Here is a 15,951-nt window from a genome sequence, read left to right as displayed (position 1 = left end):
AGCCAAAAATTGATTATTTTAGGAGACTCCTCAGAGACATTCACTGGAGTGATGTTTACAGTGCTCATGGCATGAATGAAAAATATAACACTTTTACTAATACAGTGCTTACCTTATTTGAACACTGTTTTCCCTCAAAACTAACCAATGTTAGAAAAGTCTATAAAATAGCCATGGATTACACAAGGAATAGATGTAGCTTGTGAAACAAAAAGAAAACTGTATCTGCCAGGCCACAACAGTTCTGATGTTGATGCTATAGCACATTACAAGAAATACTGCAAAATATTTAAGACTGTAATACAGACATCAAAGCAAATATATTACAAAGAAAAGATAGTCATATCAGATAACAAAATAAAGACAATATGGGATATAGTGAAGGAAGAGACCGGTAGAACCAGATATGAAGAGGGACAAATAGCATTAAGAGTGAATGATACATTGGTGACAGATGTGTATAGTGTTGCAGAAATTTTTAACAAACATTTTTTAACTGTTACTAAAGATGGGGTTGTCAGGTTCTGTAGATGCTGCTATGGAATACCTCAGACCAGACATTTCAAGTACCCTGCATAATATGAATTTGACCCTCACTACCCCAGCAGAAGTAATGTCCATCATAAAATCTTTAAAATCAAAAACATCTAGTGTGTATGATGAAATATCAACAATGTTAATTAAAGAATGTGATTCTGAGTTAAGTAACATATTAAGCTGTCTGTGTAACCATTTGTTTATCAGTGGAATATTTCTTGAATGGTTGAAATATGCTGAAGTTAAGCCACTGTTTAAGAAGGGAGATAAAGAAATAGCATCAAATTTCTGTCCATTTTCACTTTTACCAGCATTCTCAAAAATTTTAGAAAAGGTAATGTACAATCCCGATTTATAATCATCTTATCACAAATAACATACTGTCAAAGTCACAGTTCGGATTTCTAAAGGGTTCTGTTATTGAGAAGGCTATCTACACTTACAGAGAAAATGTACTTAATTCATTAGACAAAAAATTGCAGGCAACTGGTATATTTTGTGATCTGTCAAAGGCATTTGACTGTGTAAATCACAATATACTTTTAAGTAAACTAGAATATTATAGTGTAACAGGAAATGCTGCATAATGGCTCAAATCTTATATCTCTGGCAAGAAACAAAGGGTGTTATTAGGTAAGAGACATGTATTAAGCTATTAGGCATCATCCAACTGAGAACTAATTACATGTGGGGTCCCACAAGGATCCATCTTAGGGCCCTTACTTTTTCTTGCGTATATCAATGACCTTTCATCAGTAAAATTACCAGATGCCAAGTTTGTTTTGTTTGCCGATGATACAAACATTACAATAAATACCAAATCAAATGTAGCCTTAGAAAGATCGACTAATAAAATATTTGTGGACATAAATCACTGGTTCCTAGCCAACTCTTTATCACTAAACTTTGAAAAAACACACTACATGCAGTTTAGAACTTGTAAGGGGTGTCCCATGTGTATATGCCTAACATGCAATGACAAGCAGATAGAAGAAGTGGACAGTGTTAAATTCTTGGGACTACAGCTTGATAATAAATTCAACTGGGAGAAGCACATGACAGAACTGCTGAAGTGTCTTAACAAATCTCTATTTGCAATGCAAATTGTGTCAGACATGGGGGATATAAAAATGAAAAAGCTAGCATACTATGCTTACTTTCATTCCATAATGTCATATGGGATTATTTTTTGGGGTAATTCATAAAGCCAGTCTACAGTTTTCAAGGCACAAAAATGTGCAATAAGAGTTATATGTGGTGTGAACTCAAGAACATCCTGCAGAAGCCTGTTTAGGGAACTAGGGTTACATACTACTGCTTCCCAATATATTTATTCCTTAATTAAATTTGTCATTAAAAATATATCACTTTTTCAAAGCAACAGCTCAATTCATGGAATCAATATTAGAAATAAGAACAATCATCGCAAGGATTTAAAGTCACTTACTCCTGTACAAAAAGGTATGCGTTATTCAAGAACACACATTTTCAATAACTTGCCAGCAGCCATAAAAAGCTTAACAAACAATGAAATTCAATTTAAGAGAAGCCTAAAGGATTTATTGGTGGCCAACTCCTTCTACTCCATTGATGAATTTCTCAGTAGAACTAGCTGATTTGTGTGTATGTGTGTGTGTGTGTGTGTGTGTGTGTTTGTGTGTGTGTGTGAGAGTGAGTGAGGGCGAGTACAATCTAACTTCTGCATCATTTCAGTGTAGCAATGTATACCTTGTAAATAAGTATTGTAGTAGTTCTATTACATGTTTATTACCTTATAAATAAAAAAAATGTTTTTTTTTTATTTTTAAATTCAGTGCATTAATGGGATCTTAGTAAATGAGTGTTTGTAAAATGATTCTTTCGTATAGTGTTCATTAAAAAGAAAAAAAATGACGATCATTCCACTTGGGACCTGTGGAAGGTACACTAGCTTATTTGTTTCCGTTGTAAATATTTATCATGTATTATTGTTTTTCTGACATGTTCTACATCCTGGAGGAACTCCTCAATACAGATCAATTGGAATGAATGTAAGTCTAATCTAATCTAAACTGTGTATGTGTGTGTGTGTGTGTGTGTGTGTGTGCGAGGGGGGGGGGGGGGGGGCAAGTGCGCAAGCACACATGCATGCATTTATTTGCTAGAGTTTTGCTGGACATAGTTTGAAAGATAGTTGAAGTTAATTACCTTTATATTGATCAACACTATACGACACTATACAGTGGATGGTTATCTTTATACTTTCTATAGTTTGTATCTCACCCACGAATTTCCAATACTGTACATATAATTTTGAGTATAATTTTATATGATCTGGAAACTCTTAGCACTGAGACAGACATTCAAAGTTGAATCAAAAACAAAAATAGAGCTCCAGAATCAATTTTTACTCTGAAGCAGAGTGGGATGACGATGATGTTTGGTTTGTGGGGCGCTCAACTGAGTGGTCATCAGTGCCCGTACGAAGTCCCAATTTTTACACAGTCCAATTTTTTACACAATCCAATCTAGCCACTATCATGAATGATGAGAATGATGAAATGATGAGGACAACACAAACACCCAGTTCCCGGGCAGAGAAAATCCCCAACCCGGCTGGGAATTGAACCCGAGATCCCATGATCCAGAGGCAGCAACGCTAGCCACTAGATCATGATATGTGGACATAGCATAGTGTGTGCTGGTCTGAATCCTAACAGATTAAAACTGTGGGTCAGTTTGGGACTCAAACTTGGAACCTTTGTCTTTTGCGGCCAAATTCTCTATTGACTGAGCCGCTTCATTTCCTTTCTCCCCAACTCCACAGTAATTCTCCTGCATACCTTGCATGACTAGCACTCCAGGAAGAACGGATTCTGCAGAAACATGTTTTAGAGAAATGGTTTCCAGATTAGATTTTTACTCTGCAGTGGACTGTGTATAGATTTGAAACTTCCTGTCAGATTAAAACTGTGTGCCAGACTGGGACTAAACTTTAGAAAGTTGGAGATGAGGTGCTGGTGGAAATAAAGCTGTGAGGACTGGTTGTGAGCCATGCTTCAATAGTTCTGTCAGTACAGCAACTGTCCACAGAAGGCGCAGCCCCCTGGTTTCAGTCCTGGTCTGACACATACAGTTTTAATCTACCAGGAAGTTTCAAATGCAGAGTTTTCTTAACAGTAGTCCCATGTGCCTATCAACAATTAGCAAGAAGGAAAAAGACAGTTTTTCTATTTTGAAATTTTGTGTGCTAAAAAATAAGACGATGATGCTGATGTACAAATGTTTTTATTGTGAAGGACTTGTTCCTTAGATTATGAACATAAAGGGCAGTGCACGGGAATATAAACTCAAGTTTCTTTGATAGCTGAGAGATGCAGCAAGGAATAGAAGGAAGGAAGATTAGTGTTTAACATCCCATGAACAGTGAAGCGATTATAGATGGCTCACATGCTAGGAGTGGGAAAAGAAATTAAAACCATAGCGATGAAAATTTGTGACAGGCCATTAACACAAAAGCATTACTTAATTGTTTCTAAATGAAACTAATTCTCAGTGTTTCATAGACGATAATGGGTTGCATGCATGTTCCAACTTTTCCAGAACTCAAATTTGCTATCAAAAGCTTTAAAATATAATTTTGAAAAAACTCTCAAGAGCATGGTGAAGCAATTGACAAAAAGTCCTTTAAAAACAAAATGTATTAAATGTAGTTCCAGAATTGAAATAGTAATAAAATGTATAAATAATAATAGAAATAATAATAATGTATGATGATGATGATGATGATGATAAAGTAATCTACTTAAAATTCTTTATACAGGACTTGAGCACTCTCTCCTATGCAAGGTATATATGATTTAGTAAAAGAACTGCTTGTTTTTGCTTTGCTCTCAATTGTAAATTTCTTCCATTTACAGCCATGTGACAAAAACAGATAATTCATAATTTCTTCAGAAGAAAACTGTATGAGAAACAGAAAGCAATGTTATGTATAGCTAAAAAACAGACAACACTACAATATTCCACTTCTCAAATCAATCTCTAAAACAAATTTCAGGTTCCTGGAAGCTCTGAACATTTCTTATCATCCAAGAAAAGTAGATAACACTAAATTCTCATTATATAAGTGTGAATATATCACACAGTCTTACCTTTTCTGTTGAATTTATAGTAATCATTTTCAAACATTGGCCTTGTCATTCCAAAGTCTCCAAGTTTCACCACACGAGCAGCATTGACAAGACAGTTCCGTGATGCGACATCACTAGTACAAACAAACAAGTGCATTTGTTAAGCAACCATTCCAATATTTTAAAAATTACATGAAAGTTGAATACATAGTTGTTGGTTGTACACACCGATGAACGAATTTCAAATCAGCAAGGTAGCTGAGTGCTCTTGCTACATCCAGAGCCATTGAAGTCAACTTTTTGCTTGATACTTCATCTGATTCTTCAGTAAGTCTGTCATTTACTAAATGTCGCCGAGCCAGAAGAAATGTTTTCAGATCCCCTGTAATGGAAATATATGTTGAAAAACCTGTACATCATCTGCTTCTTGGAAATGCACAAAAGACTCAAGTGCACTCAGTATGTAGAGTAAGCAAAGTGCTACATCAGGGTTGCCACAAATTACCACAAGTGAAATTCCCTGATATTTCCCCAATTTCCAGACAAGTTTTAGCATTTTTCTCTGAAAAATTTTGAGATCTCAAGGGTAAGTAAAGACATTAGTTGACAAGAAAATGTATGAACTTCTGTATTTCTAACCATGTGAGCAAAAATCTTAAGTTCTATCATCAACCTCTATTGTAATGAACTGTTTTTAGGTGGAGGAAGCAAGCCAAATGGTATGTATGTTTCATTAAGACCACTGATGTCATTTTATTTCAATAAAATGAAATATATTTTATGACAAAAATACACATTTCCTTGGAGTCACACAGCAAATTTAAAATACCTTTGCTGATTTCAGAAATATCCCCACAAAAAAGTAGGCCTCTTGAAAGAACTGTCTAAGGTGCAGAAGAGTTGTGTAGACCAACACAATAGGTGATCACCCATAAAATGTTGGTTTTACTATATTTGTTATTGTCGGTTATTACTCACTGTGTTATGTCTATTCTTTTACAGGTATTGTGTGGTCTTTCTTTCAAGAAATACAGACTGCCAGCAACTGCCCAATTTTCTTCTTTTTATCATCCATGCTTTCTAAAACTGTATTAAAAGTGTCAAAAATTTACTAGAATAAATGAAATTCTATAAAATTCTGCTCTGTAAAATGTACTTGTGGTGAGACAGTCACAATTCTTGTAATCCATCATTGGTGGCCTCTGACCTGGCGAGGAGCACCACATTCCACAGATAAACCTCAAAAATCCACTGCATTACACAGACTCAGCCTGCGGGCATATTGGTGAGGATAGATCTGATGGGCAGGGTCTGCACATTAGTGGGAAATGATGGGCTTCAGATTGGCAGGCCTGATCCGTTAAGAGATACCGAAAGAAATCGCCTGCAGTTTTGGACCATCATGGAAGTCCACTTGCACAGCCAGCTATTCATGTGTCACAGTCACCATGTTGATGAAATGAGACCCAATGATTAATCCATGCAATGATAACTTGCCTGAATACTCTGACAATCAATACTCATGGAGGCAGGTATCAACTCAACGTGAAGATGATTGCTGAGCTGCAGATGGGCGACAGGCAAAGTATTGCAAAGAAATGTATGATATACAATAAGGGGTGCCTTGTCCGGTAATAGGTAAGGCCCCTAAAGCACTCCTCTCACAATTCCAGCCCACAGATTTATGCCAAGTGTGCCTGAAAGCAATGTTTACGGGTAACAAGTGGGTTGTGTTCCGACCAATAATGGCTGTCGTGAAGGTTGAAAACAACGAGTGAAGCTAGATTCTTCAGCCCATATCATGTTATTTATAAAATATTCATTATCTTTCACTTGGTGAAAAAGCCATTCAAAAAACAGTTTTCATCGAATGTGGTCTTCTGGCAACTGGTGTTGATTTACTGTGTAGCAATATGGATGCAGTTCTTCATCGCAAAATACTTAAACAACCAGTTTGAGATATTTGAAACTGCCGTGCAATATCAGGGGGTACTTTGCTGTGGCGAGCATTTTAAGAATTGCGTCCTCTGTGGAGTATGTCTAATCATTGGATGCCCTCTGTCCCTTAGTTGTGGATGAGGGTTACCGGTTTTCTGAAGGTGTTTCTCCAGGTGACGAAAAACTTTCTTATCAGGATGGTGCCTTAGAGGGTACCGTGCAGAAAATGCATGAGCATCAGCAGCAGTGGCATCGGATTAGTTACTGCATGCACCCAGCACCAAAAGCATATCGACATATTCATCATTTGTATACTCCATTGGGAAGCCGCCTTCCATGAACGTGATGGGACCACTCATGGATTTGCACTGCGCGGTTTATTGACACATGCATGCAGTTTAATGGACCCCCCTGTTATGTGATAGGCTATTGTCATGTGATAAAACGCTGTCCTGCATAAAAAAAAAAAAAGAAAAAAAAATAAAAATAAAAAAAAAGTAAACTTACAAGGATAAGAACCATAGCCCCATGGTGAATGAGAGTTTGATGTCCCAGCAGTCTACTCAGTGAGGTACGACAGCTGGTACGGTAATGCGGGGTATACATGTTCCTCTATACGTTCTGATGCTCTGCACGATGTGACAGTGTTGAAAGCTCCTCGTTTCCATACATATGTTTTCAAAACGTTCCCGATCTGTTCTGCTATAAAACTTTTCTCTTGAATCTGGATGGATCGCACGCTGATTTCCAAGTTTCTGCATGTTATATATTACATTCGAACAAAGCAAATACCTAATTATTGATGAACTGATATTAAAATGTGCACAGCCACCTACATCTCTATCTAAAACGAAATAAATTTTTAGATACATGATATCTAAAGTGTGGGAGTCGAGATCTGTGGTAAAAGACATTGCGCACACTTGTCTCTTCTTCAAAATAGTCTGTAGAATGTCCTGTACACTTCATTTAGAGATGTAATTCCATTGGGATTGTTGACACATCAACTCTGACACTACGACTCCACATCCACTACTTAACACTGACTACTCACAACTAACTGAGAGAATGCATAGTGTTGCTTGCAGTAGTTAGTTCAAGGTGTCGCAGAAGTTACTGCACTGTCAACACTTGTACGCCAGGAATAAAATCGGTCTCAGAACTTTTCGGTCGGACGGAATAAGGATTACACACTGAGGTGACTAAAGTCATAGGATAGCTTACGCAAGGTATGAAAGGGCAGTACATTGGCGGAGCTGTCATTTGTACTCAGGTGATTCATGTGAAAAGGTGTCCGACGTGATTATGGCCCCACAATGGGAATTGGCAGACTTTGAACGCGGTGTTGTAGTTGGAGCTAGACACATGGGACATTCCATTTTGGAAATTGTTAGGTAATTCGGCCTTCCTAGATACACAGTGTTGAGATTCTGTTGAGAATACCAAATTTCAGGCATTACCTCTCACCACATAGGAAAGGCAGTCACACGGCCATGCTTTTATCAGAAAATGAGAGCACACACACATTCACACAATCACTCAGACACATCTCATGCTCACATGACCTCCGTCTCCAGCCACTTCGTCAACAATCTCTGAGAATCAGATCCAAACAAACCATTCCTCATGCCTCCCTGTCTCTTGCCAGCAGCTGCTAGGCTAGGGACAAGAAGTGGTGGCAGCATTGGTTGCAAACTGAGGGGAGGGGTAGAAAGGGGAGAAGCAGTAAGAGTGATGGAGTAGGGAAGCACCACATGTACTCAGCTGCACCCAGCCAGTGATGATGCATGACATCTCAATAAACAAACCACTTCATCTACTGAGACAAAAACAAGACTTTTCTGGGTTTTTTCCAATTTCCCTGACATTGCCAGATTTCCCTGGCACGTTTGAAATTCCCTAATATTCCCTGATTCCCAGAACTTGTGGCAATCCTGTGCATGCAGGAAACAACTAGTAACATGCTACTTCATCTAGAATACAGATTAATTTCCTTCATGCTAGACAACAAATTGTGAATTTACATGTGTTTGCAAAAGGTAAATACAATTAGTAATCCATTCCAATATAGTCACAGTAAATATCTGACAATATAATGACAGGTTGACACTAATAAATAAGTAGATCAGATAAACTGAATTATAACCACTGTAAAAACGTGTTAGATGTGATTTTTTAAATGCACAATTTTAAATACATTTCTTAACAAGATAATTCTGACAGTCACTTGACACCATTGTTCTGAATACAGAAGACCAAATAATTATAATTATCTTAATTTACTGTTTATTAAGATTTTAAAATACCAAAATTAGAAAATAAAGGGAACAAATGTGCAAGCAGACAAGGAAACCATTTCCACCATTTAGCATATTGCTGGATATTAATAAACTGTGAAGGGCAAGAGAGGGGAAAGATAGATGAATACTGTGGACAAGAATTGGAAGAAGCCAGTGTACTATTTTCTTCACCATTTGCCTATCTTTATCCTAAATGTTCATTGACCCTCATGATATATTTCAAACTGGATTTTAACTTGGGATTTAATGGATCCCTGAAACTGGAAACAAGTAGTCTGGTACTTGAATCTGATCTGCTTTAAACCACTGATACCAATGATTATTTTCTGTAACTTGTCTCTCTTTTATATGTACTTTCTTTGTCTTCCTATTACTCATTTCTCTTCTGCTATAGAATGAGGAACGTACTAAAAAGTTCTGTAAAGCAGAAATTAAAAGCTTATCTTTTCATACGACAGAACTACTCTACTTCTTCACACTTCAGCTGCTAGTTTTAATAATTCCCCTATAATGAGACTCTTAATTTTTTACATAAATGTTTCACACCCAGTGAAGGTTCCTTACACTCAAAAGACAATCATTTTTGTGAACTTAGGACCTCCCCCCCCCCTTTTTCTCCCCCCCCCCCCCCCCCATCGCACGTGCACGCGCACACACACACACACACACACACACACACACACACACACACACGCAAATACACATAGACTCACTTTTTGTATATATTTTACACCTGAAAGGCTCTCTCACAGTGTTGTGTCAAGAAGGAAGTGAACCATGAAAAAAACATTGCTGAAATGAATACAAAAAATGGCTGTAGAAAATTCTGAAATTTGTTCCAATGTGATGCAGTTGAGGTGATGACATTTCAATTTTTTATAATTTATTTTATTATCTAGAACTACAACCATAAGTTTGTAATATATTATGCTAATATATATCTCACCATACAGCATAAACTCCATCACAGTGTAGACAGGTTCATTTTTTGTACAGACACCCAATAGTTTTACAATGTTTTTGTGTTCAAAGCGTTTCATGACTTCAGCTTCACTTAAGAAATCGAGTTTTTCTTCTGTTGAAGAACCAACCTTCAATGTTTTGACAGCAACTGCAACCTAGAACATCACACATACTTTTAATAGCTCTGTCACAATCACTTTGAAAGAATTTGTAGCTGTAAACATACATCCAGAATACTATCCAACTTATGTAAGCATGACACAACCTCTTGAAATACTAAAATGTGAACAAGCTTACTACAGTCTAGATCAGACATACCCATCCTTTCTCAGCAAAGTGGGCTTCTCCTCCATAAACAGTGCCAAATGCTCCTTCTCCAAGCTTTCGGTTGATGACTACTCTATCACGTGGAATCTCCCATTTGTCAAGAGTTCCCAGATTTGATGCTGATAGCAAATCAATGCCAAGATGCTCCATGTATCTTTTGGTCAGCTGAACTTTCTTCTCATACCTGTTTACATAAATATAATATTCATAAAAAAGGTCCAAACATATTGCACTTTGATTGGATAAATCACTGTCATTAGACCATCAATCTAAGAAACTTAAAATTCAGTAGCAGGACAAGTAAAACTCACTCTCTCTCTTTCTCTCTCTCTCTCTCTGTCTCTCTCTCTCTCTCTCTCTCTCTCACACACACACACACACACACACACACACACACACACACACACGATGCCCAGTGTCATTGGAAAACATTAGTTTGCTTCCTATTACAAACAAAATTATCTTTAAAGCATAATTTTACATTCCCTTAATATAGAGTTGTCCCAAATTAGACTAGTGATGTCCATTCTGTCAATACATATTAATAGCAACTTCAAAAAATGATGTATAACCAGTACACCAACAGCAACTTAGCAGTGTTGCTGCAATTCACAGCTGACTTCTTGTATTCTTCAACAGGGTAATCTCACTGACTCAAAAACTGCCATGAAATTGCAGTAAAAGGCTACACAAGGACCTCATTTATCCAGACTACGTGGGACCAAATATAATCTGGATAACTGAAAGTCTGGATAATCAAAAAATATTTGATCTGCATATAACTGGCAAACAAGACTAATTTATGTTTCAATGCTGTCAGATTTTCTGATTTTCATACCAACATGAGAGGGATATTTGTGTCTTCCAAATGCACTTATACATGCCATAATTATATATTGATCTTTACACCTCCTATAACCCTTTCAAGTCATGCAATTTGGAAATCAGTGTCTTAGTGAGCATCATCTGATAAAAAATTCCAGGTTCATATTCACTATAAATCTGATGAGGATTTAAGTTTCTGAAGGAAATACTTCTTCAAATTCTTCATGGAAGTTTCCTACAGTCACTGCAACCCCCAAAAAACTTAAGTCACTGAAAGCTTACATGTGACATGAGGAGCTTTCCATCTTTCCAACCAACTTGGGCTGGCTGTGAAATTTAGATCATCAACGGATGGCTTCCTGCTTAAGTTTCTTGCCTTTTCCTGCAGGACTGGACCAGGTATTGGAACAATGTGATCTCTTTTCTCACTGACCAATGCTCAGTGAATAATGCTTCATACAGTGTTTGATTTCCAGCTTTCTGTGCTGTATTGTTGTTCTGCAGACTGTCTTCACCCATCATTTTGAAGCTGAATCTTCAATTTCTTTTCAGTTTTTCTCCAGTCTGACAGGTTATGTCCCTACACCATTGTCTGTAGCTATGTTTCCCAGCAGTTCTCCTTTGTCTATTCTGTTTAGTGCTTCCAACTTTTTGTGCACTGAAATGACCACTTTCTTTTGCTTTGAAGTCATTTCACTCACACACACATTTAAAACATGAAATGAAAGAACAATACCAGCACAGCTGCTGAACTCTGTATAGAACAGAATCACACTGACTATAGCCACAGTAGCTGGAAGCATGGGACAAGTGATCTCCCTGCTACCTGCATTCCAAACCTAACAACTGCAAATACACTGTTCCGTACCAACTACACACCACACATTGTTGTGTTAGAAAAGGAAAAGGAAACAACAAACAAATCAGGACAAACTGGAAATCTGGATTATATGAGGTTCTTACATATTACATGCATTTCTGGCATTGCCTGATGAGAATAATGTAGACAGTATTTTACAAAGTTCATTATTATGACTGTCCTTTGTTTATATTTTTACAGTAGCATGGTACCTGTTAAGAGTAAAGTTCAGCAGGTTTAAGAAATTCTCAAGAATTTCAGTGTAATAAAACCTCATTAATCTGGCCTAGGTGGGCCGAGGGGTATCTGTGTTATAAATATAGTTAGCATACATATACACTCCTGGAAATGGAAGAAAGAACACATTGACACCGGTGTGTCAGACCCACCATACTTGCTCCGGACACTGCGAGAGGGCTGTACAAGCAATGATCACACGCACGGCACAGCGGACACACCAGGAACCGCGGTGTTGGCAGTCGAATGGCGCTAGCTGCGCAGCATTTGTGCACCGCCGCCGTCAGTGTCAGCCAGTTTGCCGTGGCATATGGAGCTCCATCGCAGTCTTTAACACTGGTAGCATGCCGCGACAGCGTGGACGTGAACCGTATGTGCAGTTGATGGACTTTGAGCGAGGGCGTATAGTGGGCATGCGAGAGGCCGGGTGGACGTACCGCCGAATTGCTCAACACGTGGGGCGTGAGGTCTCCACAGTCCATCGATGTTGTCGCCAGTGGTCAGCGGAAGGTGCACGTGCCCGTCGACCTGGGACCGGACCGCAGCGATGCACGGATGCACGCCAAGACCGTAGGATCCTACGCAGTGCCGTAGGGGATCCTACGCAGTGCCGTAGGGGACCGCACCGCCACTTCCCAGCAAATTAGGGACACTGTTGCTCCTGGGGTATCGGTGAGGACCATTCGCAACCGTCTCCATGAAGCTGGGCTACGGTCCCGCACACCGTTAGGCCGTCTTCCGCTCACGCCCCAACATCATGCAGCCCGCCTCCAGTGGTGTCGCGACAGGCGTGAATGGAGGGACGAATGGAGACGTGTCGTCTTCAGCGATGAGAGTCGCTTCTGCCTTGGTACCAATGATGGTCGTATGCGTGTTTGGCGCCGTGCAGGTGAGCGCCACAATCAGGACTGCATATGACCGAGGCACACAGGGCCAACACCCGGCATCATGGTGTGGGGAGCGATCTCCTACACTGGCCGTACACCACTGGTGATCGTCGAGGGGACACTGAATAGTGCACGGTACATCCAAACCGTCATCGAACCCATCGTTCTACCATTCCTAGACCGGCAAGGGAACTTGCTGTTCCAACAGGACAATGCATGTCCGCATGTATCCCATGCCACCCAACGTGCTCTAGAAGGTGTAAGTCAACTACCCTGGCCAGCAAGATCTCCGGATCTGTCCCCCATTGAGCATGTTTGGGACTGGATGAAGCGTCGTCTCACGCGGTCTGCACGTCCAGCACGAACGCTGGTCCAACTGAGGAGCCAGGTGGAAATGGCATGGCAAGCCGTTCCACAGGACTACATCCAGCATCTCTACAATCGTCTCCATGGGAGAATAGCAGCCTGCATTGCTGCGAAAGGTGGATATACACTGTACTAGTGCCGACATTGTGCATGCTCTGTTGCCTGTGTCTATGTGCCTGTGGTTCTGTCAGTGTGATCATGTGATGTATCTGACCCCAGGAAAGTGTCAATAAAGTTTCCCCTTCCTGGGACAATGAATTCACGGTGTTCTTATTTCAATTTCCAGGAGTGTATATACACACAGGATGTTACAAAAAGGTACGGTCAAACTTTCAGGAAACATTCTTCACACACAAAGAAAGAAAATATGTTATGTGGACATGTGTCCGGAAACGCTTACTTTCCATGTCAGAGCTCATTTTATTACTTCTCTTCAAATCACATTAATCATGGAATGGAAACACACAGCAACAGAACATACCAGGGTGGCTTCAAACACTTTGTTACAGGAAATGTTCAAAATGTCCTCTGTTAGCGAGGATACATGCATCCACCCTCCATCGCATGGAATCCCTGATGCGCTGATGCAGCCCTGGAGAATGGCATATTGTATCACAGCCATCCACAATACAAGCACGAAGAGTCTCTACATTTGGTAACGGGGTTGCGTAGACAAGAGCTTTAAAATGCCCCCATAAATGAAAGTCAAGAGGGTTGAGGTCAGGAGAGGATGGAGGCCATGGAATTGGTCTGCCTCTACCAATCCATTGGTCACCGAATCTGTTGTTGAGATGCGTACGAACACTTCGACTGAAATGTGCAGGAGCTCCATCGTGCATGAACCACATGTTGTGTTGTACTTGTAAAGGCACATGTTCTAGCAGCACAGGTAGAGTATCCCGTATGAAATCATGACAACGTGCTCCATTGAGCATAGGCGAAAGAACACGGGGCCCAATCAAGACATCACCAACAATGCCTGCCCAAACATTCACAGAAAATCTGTGTTGATGACGTGATTGCACAGTTGCGTGCGGATTCTCGTCAGCCCACATATGTTGATTGTGAAAATTTACAATTTTATCACGTTGGAATGAAGCCTCATCCGTAAAGAGAACATTCACACTGAAATGAGGATTGACACATTGTTGGATGAACCATTTGCAGAAGTGTACCCATCGAGGCCAATCAGCTGCTGATAGTGCCTGCACACACTGTACATGGTACGGAAACAACTGGTTCTCCCATAGCACTCTCCATACAGTGACGTGGTCAACGTTACCTTGTACAGCAGCAACTTCTCTGACGCTGACATTAGGGTTATCGTCAACTGCACGAAGAATTGCCTCGTCCATTGCAGGTGTCCTCTTCATTCTAGGTCTTCCCCAGTCGCGAGTCATAGGCTGGAATGTTCCGTGCTCCCTAAGACGCCAATCAATTGCTTCAAACGTCTTTCTGTCGGGACACCTTCATTCTGGAAATCTGTCTCAATATAAATGTACTGCGCCACAGCTATTGCCTCGTGCTAATCCATACATCAAATGGGCGTCTGCCAACTCCGCATTTGTAAACATTGCACTGAATGCAAAACCACGTTCATGATGAACACTAACCTGTTGATGCTACGTATTGATGTGCTTGATGCTAGTACTGTAGAGCAATGAGTCGCATGTCAACACAAGCACCGAAGTCAACATTACCTTCCTTCAATTGGGCCAACTGGCGGTGAATCGAGGAAGTACAGTACATACTAACAAAACTAAAGTGAGCTCTAACATGGAAATTAAGCGTTTCCGGACACATGTCCACATAACATCTTTTCTTTATGTGTGCGTGAGGAATGTTTCCTTAAAGTTTGGTCGTACCTTTTTGTAACACCCTGTATATATATATATAAAAATCATGATAGGGTAATCTTATTAACTCACCTTCTCTTTACAAAAATAAAGGCAATTATCAGCAATATCCCAAGAATGCTGAAGCCTATGACATTTGCCACTACAACAGCTATCTCACAAGTAACTCCAAGACCATCTGCAAGACCTTGAACATAACAGACTGATGGTGGTTCTGTACCATCACTGGGCAGCTTTCCATCAGGTGAAAGCCACACTACTGCAGATTCATTGAAATGTAAACTGTCATGCAAAAAGAAAAATGGAGTGAATGAGTAAAACAGCTTTCACATCATTATGCAAATAACACTATATTAGATCATGTACGGTAAACAGCAGTTTTAACATAATACCATAATGAGAAACTTACGTGTAAAAAGAAACTGTTAAGCAACTAAAACAACATGAAGATATGGTAGGAGAGCAGCAATATGATTGTATTTAAATAAAGGATTACAGTTATTGAGAATGGAGAAATGTTGGATAGAAAGAGCTTCAACAACAATATGAAAAGACTAGATTGCTGCTCATCACATAGAGTAGGCACTGAGTTGCAGACAGGTGTAATGAAAACGACTGTTAAATATTTAAGCTTTTGGACAAAAAATTCCTTCCAAAATAGAAAAAACACACACATTCACACAAAAACTACTCTGACACACAGGGGCACTGAGTCCAGGTGCTAAGGCCTGACTGCAGACTGTG

The 15,951-nt window shown here is 39.6% G+C and overlaps 1 protein-coding gene across 1 annotated transcript in view; it reads right to left on the bottom strand.

Annotated features, from left to right (window-relative positions):
• LOC126183392 (uncharacterized) overlaps positions 1-15,951 on the bottom strand; it is a 661,091-nt gene that overhangs the window by 19,899 nt on the left and 625,241 nt on the right. The window contains exons 21-25 of the mRNA XM_049925338.1: positions 15,280-15,489; positions 10,169-10,361; positions 9,834-10,005; positions 4,878-5,031; positions 4,671-4,783 (exon numbers count right to left, since the gene is read on the bottom strand). Of these exons, the coding sequence (XP_049781295.1) occupies positions 4,671-4,783; positions 4,878-5,031; positions 9,834-10,005; positions 10,169-10,361; positions 15,280-15,489 (842 nt within the window). The remainder of the gene's footprint in view (positions 1-4,670; positions 4,784-4,877; positions 5,032-9,833; positions 10,006-10,168; positions 10,362-15,279; positions 15,490-15,951) is intronic.

The sequence above is a fragment of the Schistocerca cancellata genome, chromosome 1 (assembly GCF_023864275.1).
Source record: "Schistocerca cancellata isolate TAMUIC-IGC-003103 chromosome 1, iqSchCanc2.1, whole genome shotgun sequence".
In the NCBI taxonomy this organism is placed as follows: domain Eukaryota; kingdom Metazoa; phylum Arthropoda; class Insecta; order Orthoptera; family Acrididae; genus Schistocerca; species Schistocerca cancellata.
This window is presented reverse-complemented; position numbering and strand designations above follow the sequence as displayed.